Here is a 22,005-nt window from a genome sequence, read left to right on the forward strand (position 1 = left end):
GATATCATCTTGTTATTCAAGATGTAGTGGAGAAGCTGGAGGGAACTGCCTGAAAATGTAAAACTGTGTTCCAGTAGCCATGTTTCTTGATGATGATTGAACAATGATATAGCTTTCACGATGTGACTGTGTGATTGTGAAAACCTTGTGTCTGATGCTCCTTTTATCTACCTTGTCAACAGATGAGTAAAATATGTGGAATAAAAATAAATAATAGGGGGAACAAATGTTAAAAAAAGAAAAAAAGAATGAATGGGAATCTAATGTCTAATCCATTCTGTGTATTTATACTTTTAGATGGAGAGCATCTCAGCTCATCAAGAGCATACCCACTGCAGACCTGCCCCAGGTCAGGGCAAAAGTTGCAGCCATGGAAATGTTGAAGGGTCAGAGGGCTGACCTCGGGCTCCAGAGGGCCTGGGAAGGCAACTATCTTGCTTCGGTAAGTCCAGGGGAACAGAGTAGAGTCAGCCCCTGTGAATTTGTAGAAAGAAAAAAACAAAACCTTCAGAAACTAAAGAATTTCCGTAAATAAAACTAAATGAAAAGGATTTATTGCTTCTGAGTGTATATTTGATTTTTTCCTCAACATCTCTTTCCCTAAAAGGGTTCTCTGTGTTGTATCTGTATGTAATAAGTACACCCCATGAGCTGACCCTTGCCTGCTTAAACTGTCCCTTGCATAAAAGGAACATTTTAATTACCACTTTTATGTGAATTATTCCTAAGGCCACATTTCATCCTCTCCCCCATTCCCTATTTTTTTAAAATGTAGGATTTTTGGTGTTATAGTACCATCTGGGATGGAGAGATGAAAAGTACATGTATCAAACTCTATGAATATAGTTATAAAGCAGTATATCAAAAGGTTGCTTTTTCATGTAAAATACCAAGCATATTCATTTTATCATTTTTCCTTTTTCTTTCAGAAGCCTGATACACCTCAGACCTCAGGCACTTTTGTCCCTGTTGCTAATGAACTGAAACGGAAGGACAAATACATGAACGTCCTCTTTTCCTGTCATGTCCGCAAGGTAAGGCAAACACGAAACAAACCACCCTGGAAAGAAAATACAAATTCAGGGGAAACTCAGTAACACTTGCAATAAAGCATTGCAGTAGATGCAAAACTGGCTACATTATCAGTGAGCTGTCCTCCCTGTAATGAGACATTATTAGAAAGGCTGAAGGGTTAGAGTTAGGTTAAAAAGCCTTCTTAAAGGAAGTGAATTTTGGGGGGAGCCATTTCTTTTTAAAATAGCAGAAAGAAGAGACTTCCTGGAAGATGGCGGCTTAGTAAGACGCGCGGATCTTAGTTTCTTCTCCAGGACACCTACTAGGGGAGTAGAAATGATACAGAAAGCGCCCAAAGCCACAACAGAGATAAAAAAGACAGCGTACCCCATCCTGGAACGGCTGGCTGGCTGAGAGAAGCAGCTCGGGTGAGATCGCCGAGGCGCGCGGGCCTTACCGGGCGGGGTGGCAAGCGGCCGGAGTTACTCCCTTCCCCCTTCCCGGGCCGGCTGGGAGAATTGGAGAGCTGGTCCCCTGAAACCAAGGCGACTGGCGCCCACACCACGCGCAGCCCCCGGACCAACTGAGAGAATTGGATCGGAAACCCCCAGGCCGCGGAGAACGGTGACCCCGTGACTCCCGGGGAACGTGCACTCTCTCGGGCGGGCCGCTGCTGCTGGCGCCCTCCCGCCACGCGTGTTGCCCAGGGCCGACTAGGAAATTCGGACAGGCTCTTTCCCTGGCTGCGGCGACCAGCAACCCTCCCTGCGTTCGGACCCCGGGCCGGCTCAAGCCGCTTCGGCTAGCGAACCCCCAGGACGGCGAGAGTTTTCCAAAGTTTAAGGTCCCACAGCACCTTTTACTGGTGGGACCCGCAGACAAACGTGTGCCACGAGCGCCACCTACTGGGCAGGATAAGAAAAACAGAACCCAGAGATTTCACAGAAAAATATTACAACCTTGCTGGGTCCAACACCAAGAGAAATCTGAATAAATGCCCAGACGCCAGCAGCAGAAGATAACTGTCCACGCTCAAAAGATTGAGAATATGGCCCAGTCAAAGGAACAAACCAATAGCTCAAATGAGACACAAGAGCTGAGACAACTAATGCTGAATATACGAACAGAAATGGAAAACCTCTTCAAAAATGAAATCGATAAATTGAGGGAGGACATGAAGAGGACATGGGCTGAACATAAAGAAGAAATAGAAAAACTGAAAAAACAAATCGCAGAACTTATGGAAGTGAAGGATAAAGTAGCAAACATAGAAAAAATAATGGATAGCTACAATGATAGATTTAAAGAGACAGAAGATAGAATTAGTGATTTGGAGGATGGAACATCTGAATTCCAAAAAGAAACAGAAACTATAGGGAAAAGAATGGAAAAATTTGAACAGGGTATCAGGGAACTCAAGGACAATATGAACCGCACAAATATACGTGTTGTGGGTGTCCCAGAAGGAGAAGAGAAGGGAAAAGGAGGAGAAAAACTAATGGAAGAAATTATCACTGAAAATTTCCCAACTCTTATGAAAGACCTAAAATTACAGATCCAAGAAGTGCAGCGCACCCCAAAGAGATTAGACCCAAATAGGCGTTCTCCAAGACACTTACTAGTTAGAATGTCAGAGGTCAAAGAGAAAGAGAAGATCTTGAAAGCAGCAAGAGAAAAACAATCCATTACATACAAGGGAAACCCAATAAGACTTTGTGTAGATTTCTCAGCAGAAACCATGGAAGCTAGAAGACAGTGGGATGATATATTTAAAATACTAAAAGAGAAAAACTGCCAACCAAGACTCCTATATCCAGCAAAATTATCCTTCAAAAATGAGGGAGAAATTAAAACATTCTCAGACAAAAAGTCACTGAAAGAATTTGTGACCAAGAGACCAGCTCTGCAAGAAATACTAAAGGGAGCACTAGAGTCAGATACAAAAAGACAGAAGAGAGAGATATGGAAAAGAGTGTAGAAAGAAGGAAAATCAGGTATGATATATATAATACAAAAGGCAAAATGTTAGAGGAAAATATTATCCAAACAGTAATAACACTAAATGTCAATGGACTGAATTCCCCAATCAAAAGACATAGATTGGCAGAATGGATTAAAAAACAGGATCCTTCTATATGCTGTCTACAGGAAACACATCTTAGACCCAAAGATAAACATAGGTTGAAAGTGAAAGGTTGGGAAAAGATATTTCATGCAAATAACAACCAGAAAAGAGCAGGAGTGGCTATACTAATATCCAACAAATTAGACTTCAAATGTAAAGAAGTTAAAAGAGACAAAGAAGGACACTATATACTAATAAAAGGAACAATTAAACAAGAAGACATAACAATCATAAATATTTACGCACCGAATCAGAATGCCCCAAAATACGTGAGGAATATACTGCAAACACTGAAAAGGGAAATAGACTCATATACCATAATAGTTGGAGACTTCAACTCACCACTCTCATCAAGGGACAGAACATCTAGACAGAGGATCAACAAAGAAATAGAGAATCTGAATATTACTATAAATGAACTAGACTTAATAGACATTTATAGGACATTACATCCCACAACAGCAGGATACACCTTTTTCTCAAGTGCTCATGGATCATTCTCAAAGATAGACCATATGCTGGGTCACAAAGCAAGTCTCAACAAATTTAAAAAGATTGAAATCTTACACAACACTTTCTCGGACCATAAAGGAATGATGTTGGAAATCAATAATAGGCAGAGTGCCAGAAAATTCACAAATATGTGGAGGCTCAACAACACACTCCTAAACAACGACTGGGTCAAAGAAGAAATTGCAAGAGAAATTAGCAAATACCTCGAGGCGAATGAAAATGAAAACACAACATATCAAAACTTATGGGACGCAGCAAAGGCAGTGCTAAGAGGGAAATTTATTGCTCTAAATGCCTATATCAGAAAAGAAGAAAAGGCAAAAATTCAGGAATTAACTATCCATTTGGTAGAACTGGAGAAAGAACAGCAAGCTAACCCCAAAGCAAGCAAAAGGAAAGAAATAACAAAGATCAGAGCACAAATAAATGAAATTGAAAACATGAAAACAATAGAGAAAATCAATAAGGCCAGAAGTTGGTTCTATGAGAAAATCAATAAGATTGATGGGCCCTTAGCAAGATTGACAAAAAGAAGAAGAGAGAGGATGCAAATAAATAAGATCAAAAATGGAAGAGGAGACATAACTACTGACCTCACAGAAATAAAGGAGGTAATAACAGGATACTATGAACAACTTTACGCTAATAAATACAACAATTTAGAGGAAATGGACGGGTTCCTGGAAAGACATGAACAACCAACTTTGACTCAAGAAGACATAGATGACCTCAACAAACCAATCACAAGTAAAGAAATTGAATTAGTCATTCAAAAGCTTCCTAAAAAGAAAAGTCCAGGACCAGATGGCTTCACATGTGAATTCTACCAAACGTTCCAGAAAGAATTAGTACCAATTCTCTTCAAACTCTTCAAAAAAATCGAAGTGGAGGGAAAACTACCTAATTCATTCTATGAAGCCAACATCACCCTCATACCAAAACCAGGCAAAGATATTACAAAAAAAGAAAACTACAGACCAATCTCTCTAATGAATACAGATGCAAAAATCCTCAATAAAATTCTAGCAAATCGTATCCAACAACACATTAAAAGAATTATACATCATGACCAAGTAGGATTCATCCCAGGTATGCAAGGATGGTTCAACATAAGAAAATCAATTAATGTAATACACCATATCAACAAATCAAAGCAGAAAAATCACATGATCATCTCAATTGATGCAGAGAAGGCATTCGACAAGATTCAACATCCTTTCCTGTTGAAAACACTTCAAAAGATAGGAATACAAGGGAACTTCCTTAAAATGATAGAGGGAATATATGAAAAACCCACAGCTAATATCATCCTCAATGGGGAAAAATTGAAAACTTTCCCCCTAAGATCAGGAACAAGACAAGGATGTCCACTCTCACCACTATTATTCAACATTGTGTTGGAGGTTCTAGCCAGAGCAATTAGACAAGAAAAAGAAATACAAGGCATCAAAATTGGAAAGGAAGAAGTAAAACTATCACTGTTTGCAGACGATATGATACTATACGTCGAAAACCCGGAAAAATCCACAACAAAACTACTAGAGCTAATAAATGAGTAGAGCAAAGTAGCAGGTTACAAGATCAACATTCAAAAATCTGTAGCATTTCTATACACTAGTAATGAACAAGCTGAGGGGGAAATCAAGAAACGAATCCCATTTACAATTGCAACTAAAAGAATAAAATACCTAGGAATAAATTTAACTAAAGAGACAAAAAACCTATATAAAGAAAACTACAAAAAACTGCTAAAAGAAATCACAGAAGACCTAAATAGATGGAAGGGCATACCGTGTTCATGGATTGGAAGACTAAATATAGTTAAGATGTCAATCCTACCTAAATTGATTTACAGATTCAATGCAATACCAATCAAAATCCCAAGAACTTATTTTTCAGAAATAGAAAAACCAATAAACAAATTTATCTGGAAGGGCAGGGTGCCCCGAATTGCTAAAAACATCTTGAGGAAAAAAAAACGAAGCTGGAGGTCTCGCGCTGCCTGACTTTAAGGCATATTATGAAGCCACAGTGGTCAAAACAGCATGGTATTGGCATAAAGATAGATATATCGACCAATGGAATCGAATAGAGTGCTCAGATATAGACCCTCTCATCTATGGACATTTGATCTTTGATAAGGCAGTCAAGCCAACTCACCTGGGACAGAGCAGTCTCTTCAATAAATGGTGCCTAGAGAACTGGATATCCATATGCAAAAGAATGAAAGAAGACCCATCTCTCACACCCTATACAAAAGTTAACTCAAAATGGATCAAAGATCTAAACATTAGGTCTAAGACCATAAAACAGTTAGAGGAAAATGTTTGGAGATATCTTATGGATCTTACAACTGGAGGCGGTTTTATGGACCTTAAACCTAAAGCAAGAGCACTGAAGAAGGAAATAAATAAATGGGAACTCCTCAAAATTAAACACTTTTGTGCATCAAAGAACTTCATCAAGAAAGTAGAAAGACAGCCTTCACAATGGGAGACAATATTTGGAAATGATATATCAGATAAAGGTCTAGTATCCAGAATTTATAAAGAGATTGTTCATCTCAACAACAAAAAGACAGCCAACCCAATTACAAAATGGGAAAAAGACTTGAACAGACACCTCTCAGAAGAGGAAATACGGATGGCCAAGAGGCACATGAAGAGATGCTCAATGTCCCTGGCCATTAGAGAAATGCAAATCAAAACCACAATGAGATATCATCTCACACCCACCAGAATGGCCATTATCAACAAAACAGAAAATGACAAGTGCTGGAGAGGATGCGGAGAAAGAGGCACACTTATCCACTGTTGGTGGGAATGTCAAAGGGTGCAACCACTGTGGAAGGCAGTTTGGCGGTTCCTCAAAAAGCTGAATATAGAATTGCCATACGACCCAGCAATACCATTGCTAGGTATCTACTCAAAGGACTTAAGGGCAAAGACACAAACGGACATTTGCACACCAATGTTTATAGCAGCATTATTTACAATTGCAAAGAGATGGAAACAGCCAAAATCTCCATCTACAGAAGAGTGGCTAAACAAACTGTGATATATACATACGATGGAATATTATGCAGCTTTAAGACAAGATAAACTTATGAACCATGTAATAACATGGATGGACCTAGAGAATATTATGCTGAGTGAATCCAGCCAAAAACTAAAGGACAAATACTGTATGGTCCCACTGATGTGAACGGACATTCGAGAATAAACTTGAAATATGTCATTGGTAACAGAGTTCAGCAGGAGTTAGAAACAGGGTAAGACAATGGGTAATTGAAGCTGAAGGGATACAGACTGTGCAACAGGACTAGATACAAAAACTCAAAAATGGACAGCACAATAATACCTAATTGTAAAGTAATCATGTTAAAACACTGAATGAAGCTGCATCTGAGCTATAGGTTTTTGTTTTGTTTTGTTTTGTTTTGTTTTGATTTTACTATTATTACTTTTATTTTTTTCTCTATATTAACATTCTATATCTTTTTCGGTTATGTTGCTAGTTCTTCTAAACCAATGCAAATGTACTAAGAAATGATGATCATGCATCTATGTGATGATGTTAAGAATTAATGATTGCATGTGTAGAATGGTATGATCTCTAAATGTTGGGTTAATTTCTTTTTTTCCGTTAATTAAAAAAAAAAAAAAAAGAGAAGGGATAATTGGAGATGAAGGGATACAGACTGTACAACGGGACTGGATATAAAAACTCAGAAATGGACAGCACAATACTACCCAATTGTAATGCAATTATGTTAAAACACTGAATGAAGCTGCATGTGAGGTATAGGTTTTTTGTTTTTGTTTTTTTTGTTTTTTTTCTTTCTATTATTGTTTTAATTCTTATTCTGTTGTCTTTTTATTTCTTTTTCTAAATCGATGCAAATGTACTAAGAAATGATGAATATGCAACTATGTGATGTTATTAAGAATTACTGATTGTACATGTAGATTGGAATGATTTCTAATTGTTTTGTTAATTCTTTTTTTAATTAATAAAAAAAAGTGAAAAAAAAAAAGAATATCCTTATACAAAATGGTAAAAAAAAAAAATAATAAAATATTTTAAAAAAAGGTACAGTGTTCCTATTTGGACATGATGGTAATGATTGGTGGTAATGGTAGCAGAACATTGTAAATTCAATTAACAGCACTGATATATATATATATATATATCTGAACATGATTAAAAGGGGAAATGTTATGTTGGATATATAGTAACAGAATAAATTTTTAAAAATCCATTTAACTACACTACACAAAAGTGAACCCTAAATCAAACCATGGACTTTAATTAAAAATACAATTATAAAAATGTACCATCATCAGTTGTAACAAATGTTCCACACCAATGTAAGTGTTGGTGGTGCTGGGGTGGTATATAGGAATCCTGTATTTTATTCATGTTTGTTGTATAAACCCACTTCGTCTCTAATAAAGAAAAGAAATTTTAAGTCTCAACTAGATTTTCAATAAGTATAAAATGAAGTTTGTAAATGATAAGAAAAAAATCATACTAGATACAAAAGAATGAGGTGTCTGTGGCTAAGAGAGTTCAAAAAAAGTCAAGAGGCTATTCTGGAGACTACTCTTTGGCAAGCTTCAGTTAGATAGTGCTAATTGCCAACACTGTTCCTCTTAACCCTAACAAATACCGAGGGCGCTATCTGAGAGTCTACAAAAGTTTCCCACACTAAGATTACCGTCTAGAAACCTACAACCTCCAGATGGTTCCTATGCCAGATAAGCCCTGAAACTCAGAGGGGCCAGCCCCTCCAGAACATCAACTAGTTCTGTCTCCCTATACCATATTGTTGACACCCCTTTCCAAAATGAAATCGCTAGAATAGGCATAGCCAGAATACCCCTAAAGATTGGGCATAGAATAAAAGGAGAAGGAGGATTTATAACAGAGAAGATGGGACTTAACAAGTGAGTATGACTGCTGAATCATTATATTGATATTTATTTTAGTCTCCAGTGTCTTGGAGCAGCTAGAATAAAAAACCTGAAATCATGGAACTGTAACTGGTACCAAACTCTGAAATACTCTTTACAATGTACTTCAAAATTTATTGCTTTTTTGAATATATGTTATATTTCACAATAAAAAATGTTTTAAAAATTTAAAAAAAAAAATAGCAGAAAGAATATAGTGTGGAAAAGATGAGAAGAACAGTGAGATTTGGAGATGAGGAAAAATGAAGTTATATGCTATGAATATATTTGCTTGTCTGAAGGAGGATATGTGGGTCATTATTTTCCTGGTAAATTAAAAATAGGCACATGAAAGTGTATTGATATCATTATAACTAGGTAATTCAAATTAAAACCACAAAATACTACTATATACCTATTATAATGGCTAAAATTAAAGACAGACCATTGCAATTGTTGGTGATGTTGTGAAGGAACTGGAAATCTAATATATTTGCTGGTGGGAATGTCAGGTGATACAACTTTGGAAAACAGTTTGGCAGTTTCTTAAATTATACCCACACCTACTATGTTGTCCTACAATTCTAGTCCTAGGAATTTTTCCAAGAAAAAAGAAAACATTTGTCCATACAAACACTTACCCATGAAGTCCATAGCAGCTTTATTTGTAATAGCCAAAAAATGGGAAAGAACCCAAACATTCATACACTAGAATACTATGTGGCAATAAAAAGGAATGATCTACTAATACAAGCAACAAAATGGATAAGTCTCTAAATTATTAAGCTCAGTGAAAGAAGCAAGATGAAAAAAAAAGGTGGTTACATCCCATGTAATTCTATTTCTATATAGTGCTAGAAAATGCCAACATAATATATAGTGAAGAAAGCACTCAGTGGTTGCCTGTAAAGGAGGGGGTGGGCAGAAGGAATGGTTAGAGAGAAGCATGAGGAATCTTTTGGTGGTGATGGATATGTTCACCATCCTGATTGTACTGATTATTTCACAAACATTACTTATGTGAAAACTTATCAAAATGTACACTTTAGATAGTTGCAATTTTTGGTATGTCCACTATACCTCAATAAAGCTGTTAAATTTTAAAAATGTTTTTGCATGAGGAAGAACAAAGGAATGTCATTACTGCAGGGTGCTGAAAATAGATGATAATTAATATTTTAAAATTTCAACTTACGTGTGAGACTAAAGCAAAAAATGTTTATTTGGTACAAAATTTATATTTTGACTAGTGCATTTCCTAATATAACTTATGTAGACAGCTTAATTGAACACCATAAGTACATGGAACCTTGAGTAGGACATGAGATTTTGTTGGTTTGTCCAGAGTGATGCCCCGATATATCCCAGAGTGATTTGAACAGTGAATAAAAAAATATTTGCAAAGTCCAAATACTTGCACTTTGAATGGTGAGAACGGGGGAAAATTCAACTTCCCCAAGTTGAATTCTTGATATTCTCACAAACAGTGTGGACAACCAAAGCTATAGGCTGAGCCCCCAGTCTTGGGGTTTGTTCATATGAAACTTAACCCCACAAAGGATAGGTCAAGCCTACTTAAAATTAGGTCTAAGAGTCACCCCCAAGAGAGCCTCTTTTGTTGCTCAGATGTGGCCTCTCTCAGCCAACACAACAGGCAAACTCACTACTCTCCCCCATCAACGTGGTACATGACTCCCAGGGGTGTGGATCTTCCTGGCAACGTGGACAGAAATCCTAGAATGAGCTGAGGCTCATCATCAAGGGATTGAGGAAAACCCTAGAATGAGCTGAGTCTCAGCATCCAGGGATTGAGAAAACCTTCTCGACCAAAAGGGGGAAGAGTGAAATGAGACAAAATGTCAATGGCTGAGAGATTCCAAACAGAGTCGAGAGGTTATCCTGGAGGTTATTCTTACGCATTAAGTAGATATCACCTTGTTATTCAAGATGTAATGGAGAGGCTGGAGGGAACTGCCTGAAAATGTAGAGCTTGTGTTCCAGTAGCCATGTTTCTTGAAGATGATTGTATAATGATACAGCTTTCACAGTGTGACTGTGTGATTGTGAAAACCTTGTGTCTGATGCTTCTTTTATCTACCTTGTCAAAAGACGAGTAGAACATATGGAATAAAAATAAATAATAGGGGGAGCAAATGTTAAAATAAAAAAAAAAATTAGGTTATAAACCTGCATCATGATTAATATATAAATGACACTAGAAAAATAAACTATTCCATGTAAAAAAATAAAACTGTTAAAAATGTACAAAAAATTATGTAGTTTTAATTATAAAACAAGTTGAAGAATAGTATGCATTTTATGAATTCCCTCTTTCTACGTTACATGCATATTCTGCCATCTTATATGAAAATGTATTTTGTTTTATATAGAAAAATTTTTAAAGATAACTAAAACTCTATGATTAGCATAATAAAAGTTACCTGTGGAATTATTTGACTTTTTACTATCAGCATATATTGCTTTTATGATTAAAAACATAATGTATTAATAGACAATAGATACCTGGGATTTGGGATTTACTAAAGGATGATTTTATTAAGAGATAAAATCTGTAGATTTCCAAAAAGAGCAGTTAAATGATTAATTGATACTTAAAAAAATTTTTTTTTATTTTGAGAAGGATCATTAAGAATCAGAAATCCTATAAACTTGAAAACTGGAATTATTTAAAAAGATTTTTTATTTTTAGTTTAATTTCAAGACAATTGAGGCCCAGATTTGGGTTTACCTTCGGGGATGTTTAAAAAGGGATATTCTGGTAGGAGAAAAATTGTCAGCATTTATCATTTTACTGCACCAGAAAGAGATAGAAGAGCGAGAAGACTGTAACAGGAGGAGGATGTGGTGTGATGGAGGGACACCTGAATTTAGTGTCAGGAGACCTAGTGCTCTTGACACATGCTGCTACTGTTAATTCTGTGAACTTGGAAAAATCATTGATTTCTTCATCAGTTTCTTCTTGTGGGGCTCTTTTGGTCCATTCAGTAGTTGAGGTTTGTATTAGTTAGGGTTCTCTAGAGAAACAGAATCAACAGCAAATATAAAATTTATAAAAGTGTCTCATGTGACCGTGGGAATGCAGAATCCAAAATCCGCAGAGCAGGCTGTGAAGCCGACGATCCCGATGGAGGGTGTGGACGAACTCCACAGGAGAGACTCACTGGCTGACGCAGGAAGAGAGCCTGTCTCTTCTGAATCCTCCTTAAAAGGCTTCCAGTGATTAGACTGAGCATCACTCATTGCAGAAGACACGCCCCCTGGCTGATTACAAATGGAATCAGCTGTGGATGCAGCTGACATGATCATGATCTAATTCTATGAAATGTCCTCATTGCAACAGACAGGCCAGTACTTGCCCAACCAGACAAACAGTTACCACCGTCTGGCCGAGTTGACACATGAAGCTGACCATGACAAGGTTCAAGCTTTGAAGTCCTCCCTCTCTAATTCAAATACTTATCGATAATATGAAATGTAGTGGTGCCTAAAAATGATTTCAAAATATCAGTAATGTAAAGCATAAAAAGAGTAAATTCAAAATATATAGCCTTGCTGGGAGGAAAAATATTTCCATGGACCAGAGATGACACAAAAGCAAAATAGCAAATGGGGCTAAAGCTGCAGAGGTGGCTCGGAATTTGTGCTGCTGTAAAACTTGGGAACAAAAATGCCCCACATAAGGTGAATGCCAGAGCAAAGGTACCACTTTCAACAAGGAATCATATGAGTCTCCATCCCACCTCTGAAAGGAGGTTTAAAGCTAGAACTTACTTCCACCCAGGGCTATCACTTAGATAAGAAACAAACATGGCCTGGCAGCCAGAACCTGTAACAAAATGCCCTGTAGTTTGGTGACTGGCTCTTCTTATAACAGTATGATTATATGAAAGAAAAAATCAGGAATAGGGAACATATTCTTTCCTAACACCTATTAATAAATATTGAAGCAGTACATTTAAAATCTAGCATTTTTTCACTGTATGGTTCACAGTTTGAAGCCACTTCTTAGAAACTTATAAATGTTTGATGTTTTTGTTAATCAAGGCAAAAATTATATCAGTGTATTTGCTACTAAACAATTAGTGACAGATTAAAATGTTAGGATTTTTTTTAATTTGCACTAAATGAAATAGAATTGAAATATGATGAAGTTAAAAAAGTTATTTACCAGATAATAAATATATGGAAGTTGGCATCAAGGAGGGTCTAGAAACAAACTTAAAAAACAAAAGAGAGAAGAGAGACTTTTTAACATGGATAAGAGAGGGTTGACCTAAGGATAGAAGTATGGACTTTAAATATTACCATAATAACAGCATAAAAGAGGTGGGTGGGACCAAAGTTGTATTGAAGTGGGGAAATCACACCAGAGGGTAACTCAAAGCAACAGTAACAGGTGAAGAGTACCAGAAATGATAAATAATTTTACTAAAATAATCTCTATAAATATATACTTGCTTACCTGCTTTCGTCAATATCTTTAATAGGCATAAAATAATGATTGTAGCAAAGTGGTATTGAACTTGTTACATATGTAGATATAATATGTATAACAGTAATATCACCAAAAAATGGGGAAGAAGGATAGAGGTATATAGAATTAACATTTCTATATCTTCCTGGAATTTAGTTTATATAAGTATGAGGTAGATTCTGATAAGTTACATATGATAAGCTCTAGAACAACCACTAAGAAATAACTCCAAATAATATTGTCAAGAAATCATTAAAGAAATTAAAATAGTAAGCTGGAAAAATATCCCCTTAGTGCAAAATAAAGCAGTAAGGGAGGAATAAGGGAACAAAAAAGGCATGAGACATATAGAAAACAAAAGTAAAATGGCAAACATAAATTCAACTACATTGATAATGGATTAAACAATCCAATCAACAAATGAATTTTCAGACTTAATTAAAAAGTGAGGCAATTATATGCTCTCTAAAGGAGATATACAATTCAAAGATACAAATGGTTTGAAAGTGAAAGAACAGAAAAAGATACATCATAGAAACCACAATCATAAGAAAGCTGGAGTGACTATACTAGTACCAAACAAAATAGACTTTAAAACAAAAAATGTTACTAAAGATAGACATCTTATAATGATAGAAAGTGTCAATTCATCAAAAAGTTACAACAATATAAAGATATATGCACCTAACAACAGAGCCTCAAAGTATGACAAGCAAAAACTGGCAGAATTGAAGGGAGAAATAGATAATTCAGCAATAATAACTGGAGACTTTGATACCCCACTTTCAATAATGAATCAACAAGACTGAAGGTCAATAAAGAGATAGAAGATTTGAACAATGCTATAAACCTCCACCAAATAGTAGTAGAATATATATTATTCTTGAGTGCACATAGAATATTCTCAGAGTGGACCATATGCAGGCTATAAAACAGGCCATAATAAGCTTGGAAGAATTGAAATCAAAGTATGCTCTCTGACTATACTGGAGTGAAATTAGAAATCAATAATAGAAATGTATGGAATTTACAAATATTTGAAAATTAAATATCACACTCCTAAGTAACCAGTAGGTCAAAGGAGAAATCACAAAGAATAGGAAGTTATTTGGAGCATATGAAAATGAAGACACAACAAAACACACTTATGGAATACAGCAAAAGCAATACTTGAGGAAACTTAACACCTACATTAAAAAAGAAGAGTGAAATTATCTTCCATGTTAAAACTGGCAAAAGAAGAGCCTAACAAGGATAAGAAATAATAAAGATTTACAGCAGGAATTTATGACAGGGAGAATAGAAAACAACATAGAGAAAATCAATGAAACCTAAAGTTGGATCAACAAAATTGATAGGTTATTTGTTAATTAAACTGATCAAATATTATCATAGAGAAGAGACATTTAACTTTATCCATGTAGGTTTCAGAAAACGTAAGTGTTTGATTATTATAAGGAAGAAAAGTTCAACTCAATGTCATACAGACTTGTTAGCAAAATAGAGAGCAGCCTGTTTTAAAGTTAGAATGAAAAAAATGTTCTCAAGGAAATCTTGCAGGCAGTAATTGGAGGTAGTCACCAGAGTCTAGAGTCTAGTTCTGAGCTCTTATAAAATTCTATTTTATAAGTATATCAAGAGTTGACCAGACATTTAGGAAATGACTTTTTCTAACCAAATTTACATGCTCGTGCAAAAAAGTATAAGCTGTAATGGCAATTTGTGAATATACAGAGGAATGTACCATTTCAGTGAATTATCATTTCCCTGTATAGATACCTCCTCTTTAGTATCGAGATATTTGGGAAGTCGAATTAGTAATCAGCACCAAAGAGAGTTAGATGGTGGTGAGAATTATGTCATCTGCTATGGAAAAGCCTGCTGTGTCTGAGTCTGTCTTTCTAGTCATGGCAGTCTTTATGTCCGACGGACAGTGTGTTTCTCCCGGGGTCCTGCTGGATAGAAGCTGAAAAAAATTCTTATTCTTGCTACTGTATTTCTAAGTTCAAAGTACAAGCAATCTTTCTTCATGCTGCAGCTTAGATGATATCTTCTTTAGAAACCTTTCAATCCCAAGGATATACCAAAGCAAACTCAATACAATTGCAGTAAAGCCTTCTTTGTATTTTGGTTCTTTTTAAAACATCCACTTTCTATTAACCACAGTTATAAAATATCCCTTAGACTGGAAGACTTCTGCAAATAGCTAGTCATACCTATTATGTGTTTTCTCCTGGTCTAACTTTCTAGGGCAGCTTCATCTCTGGCCTCCTATGGTACTGACTAAACCTATAAATAGATCAGGCTACCTGCCTGAACACTTTTAATGTTCAGGAAGATGGTAGGGATTTTTTTCCTTTGGTTGAGGATTTTTAACTTTGAGTAAGAAAAAAGATGAGATCTTATCTAACACTGAGTCTATGACCCAGTTTTTCTATTACTTTGTGAATTTAAGTGGAAGGAAGTTAATGTCTCTATACTATAATTATTTTAATATAGTCTATACTGTAATTATTTTAATTATAAAAATAAATTATATGTATTTAATATATATTTACATATGTTTGCTGTATATTTTTGTGACTTCGACTTAGCTCAGCTAAGTTGTGCAACTTAAAACTTTCTTTGTTATACGATACCCTTGCCATGTATTTGACTCGTGGTTTTAGGATGATTGAAGATGCTAGAACAGAAGGTAAAGATTTGTGACTTGTTCTCTTTAGAAATTACAGTTTTGCATGCAATAAAAAGAATGTAATATTTCTAAACAGAGCTTCAGTAAAATTGCTGCTTTGACGTTTTTGTTTGTTTTCAGATATCTCCTCTATATGTTTATGATGTATTGGAGTGGCTAGAGGGAAGTATCTGAAACTATAGAGCTGTGTTCCAGTAGCCGTGTTTCTTGAAGATGATTGTATGATATAGCTTTTACAATGTGACTGTGTGATTGTAAAAACTTTGTGTCTGATGCTCCTTTTATCTAGGGTATGGACAGATAAGTAAAAAATATGGATAAAAATAAACAAATAATAGGGGGAACAAAGGTTAAATTAAATTGAGTAGATTGAAACAAGCTCTCCAGTGTGCTGCCACCTTCTGTCTGTTTTCCAGTTCTAGCAGTTCCTATAAGCAACACTGAGTGGCTTGTGTAGAGAAGACTTCTGAGTTTATTCTATTTGTGAAATTAAAAGTATTCTCAAAACAAGTTGATCAGCAAGCAAGTAGTGAATGCTGCAGATGTCCAGTTCTGTACTGGGGGCTGCACGGTGTGGGGGGAAAAGGCAGCAAGTGGTCACTGTCCTCAGGGAGCTTCCAGCCTGCTAGAAAACAGAATTACTATTCATGAATTAAGGCAATAAATTAAAATCTGGCATGGGTTTATTTGAGATTATATATTGTTTTTGTTTTGTTTATGCATATATTTTGAAGTATCATTTACATACAGGGAAATGCACAAATCTGAAGTGTACAGTTCAGTAAATGTTGAGTAATATGTACAGCCATGTAAATCACAGCCCTATCAAGTATATAGTACATTTCCATCATGCTAGAAAGCTCCCTTAAGCCCCTTCCCAGTCAGTACCCACACCACCAGAGCCAACCACTGTTTTGATTTTTTCTCTGTAAATTAGTTATGCAGTTCTTGAACCTTATAAAAAAGGAATTATACAGTTTTGTGTGGGATTTTACTTTTTTCTGAGGTGAATTTGTTAGAGTCACTTATTTTTAACCGTTTTACAAAGAGAGCAGCTTTTTGATACATTTCCAATTTTAAGAGAAAACCTTTTATGTCAGTTGAATAATCAGCCTTAATTTTTTGTTTTAGCCTTAATTATACATATATTAATTCTCTATATTAGTTCTTCAACCATGCAATAGAAGTTTGGAAGAAAGAGTGGTCGTTTTTAATTGAGGAGGTGTTTCTTGTTTTGCAATTTTTTTTCTTTATTGCATAAACTGTGGGTTTACCGAACAATCATGCATAAAATACAGGTTCCCCATACACCAACCCACCACCAACACCCTTGCCTTCATGTGGAACATTTGTTACAATTGATGATAGCACCTTTTTTTAATTGTACTATTAATGAAAGTCCATGGTTTGTTTAACTTAGGGTTCACTGTTCATGTAGTATAGTTCCATGGATTTCCTTTTTATTCTTTTAGGGAATTGGGGAGGTTTTATAATGGAGTGAGAACTTGAACAGTGTCGTGAAGTATACATAAAGAGTAAAAGGAAGGAGTATCACAAGTATATGAGAAAGCTTGACTTGAGAAGACCTGTCTGACAGGAGCAGAGCCCTTGAAGAAATAAATAAATAGGATAATGGCAGATTAGAAGTCAGGTAAAGGAATCAGAGAATGTGAGTGGTACAGGAGCTTATGGGTTCCTGGTCTTCCTAGTCAAAGCACAAATCCCCTCTACCACACCCATATCAGATGTCTTCTTAGCTTCTGCTTGAATCCTTTCTATGTAAGGCACTTACTGTCTCCTCACGTGGCCCATTCCTTTTATGGACAGTAATGATTATGAAACAGTTATTGATCCTTAGGCAATGAGAGGCACTGTCTATTTTTGAACCTATAGATTTAATGACATACCATTATTATATTTTAGGGAATTTAATCTGAATTCCACCTACCTAGTGTGTTAAGAAAGAGACAGAGTGTGTTGTTTCAAATAGAGGTTACAAATTTCTTGGTTTGTGTTCTAGTTTGCAAGCTGCTGGAATGAAATATACCAGAAATGGAGTGGCTTTTAAAAAGGGGAATTTATTAAGTTGCAAGTTTATGGTTCTAAGGCTGTGAAAATGTCCAAATTATAGCAAGGCTATGAAAATATCCAATCTAAGGCATCCAGGGAAAGATACCTTGGTTCAAGCCGATGAAGTTCAGCGTTTCTCTTTCAACTGGAAAGGCACATGGCAAACATGGCAACGTCTGCTAGTTTTCTCTCCAGGCTTCTTGTTTCATGAAGCTCTCCTGGTGGTGTTTTCCTTCTTCATCTCCAAAGGTCTCTGGTTGCATGGGTTCTCCTGGCTCTTTCCAAAATGGTTCCCTCTTAAAGGGCTCCAGTAAGCAACCCCACCTTGAGTGGGTAGGTCACATCTCCATGGAAACAATAAAAAACTCCTACCAACTTATCCCTGCAAAGAATAGGCTAAGCCTGGTTAAAATTATTCCTAAGAGTTACCCCCAGAGAACCTCTTCTGTTGCTTAGATGTGGCCTCTCTTTCTCTAAGCCAACATGGCAAGTGAACTTACTGCCCTCCTCCTCTACATGGGACCTGACTCCCAGGGGTGTAAATCTCCTTGGCAATGTGGGACAGAAATCCTGGGATGAGCTGGGACTCAAGGATCAAGGGATTAAGAAAACCTTCTCGACCAAAAGGGGGAGTAAGGAAATGAGACATTTAAAATAAAGCATTAGTGGTAGAGAAATTTCAAACAGAGTCAAGAGTTTATCCTGGAGGTTACTCTTATGCATTATATAGATATCTCCTCTATATGTTTATGATGTATTGGAGTGGCTAGAGGGAAGTATCTGAAACTATAGAGCTGTGTTCCAGTAGCCGTGTTTCTTGAAGATGATTGTATAATGATATAGCTTTTACAGTGTGACTGTGTGATTGTGAAAACTTTGTGTCTGATGCTCCTTTTATCTAGGGTATGGACAGATAAGTAAAAAATATGGATAAAAATAAACAAATAATAGGGGGAACAAAGGTTAAATTAAATTGAGTAGATTGAAATACTAGTCAATGAGAAGGAGAGGTAAGGGGTATGGAATGTATACATTTTTTTCTTTATTCTTTTTTGTTTCTTTTACTGGAGAGATGCAAATGTTCAAAAAAATGATCATGGTGATGAATACACAACTATCTGATAATATTGTGAACCATTGATTGTACATCATGTATAGGATGTTTGTACATCAAGAATGTTTGTAAGTTTATTTGTTAAAGCTTGACAACAAAAATAATTATTAAAAAAATAATAACTTCCACCCACAATATTGTATGAGGATTAAAGGACATAGCTTTTCTGGGGTACACTACAGATTCAAACCAGCACAATTTGTTAACAGATTTATTTAGATATAATTCACATACTATGCAATTCACTTGCTTAAAATGTACAATTAAAGACCTTTAGTATATTCATGAGTTGTGCATCCATCACTGCAATTTTAGAACATGTTCTTTACCACAAAAAGAAACCCCATACCCTTAACTGTTATCCCTTAATCCCCCTACCCCACCCCCACCCCCACCCTAGGCCACCACGAGTCTACTTTCTATCTCTGTAGATTTGCCTCTTCTGGACTTTTCGTATAAATGAAGTCATACAATATATAGTCCTATGTAACTGGTTTCTTAGCATACTGTTTTTTAAGGATCATCTATGTTGTTTGTTCATTCATGTATCAATACTACAACTCTTTATTGCAGTTGTATAGAAATACCACATTTTGTTTATCCATTCATCACTTGATGGACATATTGGTTATTTCTACTTTGTGGCTGTTATGAATAATGCTGCTTTGAGCATTCATGTACAAGTTTTTGCATGGATATATGTTTTCATTTATCTTAACTATATACCTAGCAGTGGAATTTCTAAGTAACTCTGCTTAACATCTGCCACATTCTTCCATAGTGGCAGTACCATTTTACAATTCCACCAGCAATGTATGAGGGTTCCAATTTCTCTACCTTTAGAGAAATTGGAATATTTGTCATTATCTGCCTTTTTGATTGCAGCTATCCTAGTGGGTGTCAACTGGTATCCAGTGTGGATTTGATTTGCATTACCATGATTGTTAGTCAGTGTTGAACATCCTTTATTTGTTTATTTGACCATTTATTTATCTTCTCTGGAGAAATGTCCATTCACATCCTTTGCCCACTTTTTAATTTAATTAAACCCAGTTTCATTTACTTAAACCTTTTTAACCAAATTAAGTGTTGTCTTTTTCATATTGAATTGTATTAGGTCTGGTTACAAGTGCTTTATCAGATATATGGTGTGCAAAAATTTTCTCCCATCCTATTGATTGTCTTTTCACTTTCTTGATGGTGTCCAGGTTTACATGCTTTTAGTCCTTTAATTCTTCTATGATTTTCCTGTTTTCTCTGTTAAATTGTAGAATTCCACAAGTCTGGAAACTGCTACTCCTTCTTAGCCTTTATTGTATTGGCCCATATTTGGGAGAGACATCCAAAGACTTCATGAGCCCTCCACAACCAACCACCTCTATCCCTAGATGTTTCCCAGAAAGATAACTTGATTTTATCTTTCTTGATAAGATACTATGATTTATTGGTTGTTGTGGTTTTTTTGTCACAGGTGAATCGGTTTAGTAAGGTAGAAGACCGAGCAATTTTTGTCACTGATCGTCACCTCTACAAGATGGATCCCATGAAACAGTACAAAGTGATGAAAACCATCCCCCTCTACAATGTAAGTGCTCTCTGCTTCTCTCTGAACAAAGGGTTTTTAACCTGGTGTTCATGGACCACAAGTGGGTCTATAGAATGGCCCCTAGAACCTTTGCGGCTTTAGGGGGTCCATGAATTCCTGAAATGATTTTCCAGTCCTGTGTCTTTTATAAATGTACAATTTTTTACAAAAAGGATCCAAAGTTTCTAACAGATTAACTAAGGCTTTTTGTGTTTGTTTGTTTAAATACAATCTACACTGCTGTTTTAGTTTGTTAAAGCTGCCAGAATGCAATATACCAGAAACAGAACAGCTTTTAAAAAGGGAATGTATTAAATTGCAGGTTTACAGTTCTAAGGCCACAACAATGTCCAAATTAAAGCAACCAGAGAAAGATACCTCAACTCCAAAGAAAGGGCCGATGATGTTCAGCTTTCTCTCTTAGCTGGGAAGGCACATGGTGACGTCTGCTAGCTTTGTCTCCTGGCTTCTTGTTTCATGAAGCTCCTCCAGGGGCGTTTTCCTTCTTTATCTCCAAAAGTCTCTGGCTGTGCAGGCTGTGTTGGCTCTGAAACTTTTCCTAAAATGGTTCCCTCTTAAAGGTCTCCAGTACGCAACCCCACCTTGAATGGGTGGAGACACATCTCCGTGGAAACCATCTAATCAAAAGTTACCACCCACCTCAACCAAAGGGGGAAGAGTGAAATGAGGCTAAGTGTCAATGGCTGAGAGATTCCAAACAGAGTCAAGAGGTTATCCTGGAGGTTATTCTTATGCATTAAGTAGATACCACCTTGTTGTTCAAGACGTAGCGGAGAGACTGGAGGGAACTGCCTGAAAATGTAGAGCTGTGTTCCAGTAGCCATGTTTCTCTGGATGATTGAACAATGATATAGCTTTCACAATGAGACTCTAAATGTGAAAACCTTGTGTCTGATGCTCCTTTTATCTACTATATCAACAGAAGTGTAGAACATATGGAATAAAAGTAAATAATGGGGGAACAAATGTTAAAATAAATTTAGTTTGAAATGCTAGTGGTAAATGAAAGCGAGGGGTAAGGGGTATGGTATGTATAATCTTTTTTTTCTCTGTTATCGTTTTATTTCTTTTTGTGTTGTCTTTTTATTTCTTTTTCTAAATCGATGCAAATGTTCTAAGAAATGATGAATATGCAGCTACGTGATGATATTAAGAATTACTGATTGTATATGTAGAATGGAATGATATCTTAATGTTTTGTTTGTTGTTAATTTTTTTTAATTAATAAAAAAATTTTTAAAAGTTACCACCCACAATTGGGTAGATCACATCTCCATGGAAATAATCAAAAAGATCCCACCCAGCAATACTGAATGAGGATTAAAAAAACATGACTTTTCTGGGGAACACAACAGTTTCAAACCAGCACAATGACCTTAGTCTATTCTTAATCCTAGTCACTGCTTAAATGTGGTGGC

General features: G+C 36.1%; 1 protein-coding gene across 3 annotated transcripts in view; it reads left to right on the plus strand.

The window, feature by feature from the left end:
- The window catches only part of MYO1D (myosin ID), a 389,795-nt gene that overhangs the window by 219,189 nt on the left and 148,601 nt on the right, over positions 1–22,005 (plus strand). For all 3 annotated transcript variants that reach the window (XM_077165206.1, XM_077165205.1, XM_077165207.1), the window contains exons 18-20: positions 298–442; positions 930–1,034; positions 20,453–20,566. In XM_077165206.1, coding sequence (XP_077021321.1) covers positions 298–442; positions 930–1,034; positions 20,453–20,566 — 364 coding nt within the window. The remainder of the gene's footprint in view (positions 1–297; positions 443–929; positions 1,035–20,452; positions 20,567–22,005) is intronic.

This window comes from Tamandua tetradactyla, chromosome 6, assembly GCF_023851605.1.
Source record: "Tamandua tetradactyla isolate mTamTet1 chromosome 6, mTamTet1.pri, whole genome shotgun sequence".
Classification (NCBI taxonomy): domain Eukaryota; kingdom Metazoa; phylum Chordata; class Mammalia; order Pilosa; family Myrmecophagidae; genus Tamandua; species Tamandua tetradactyla.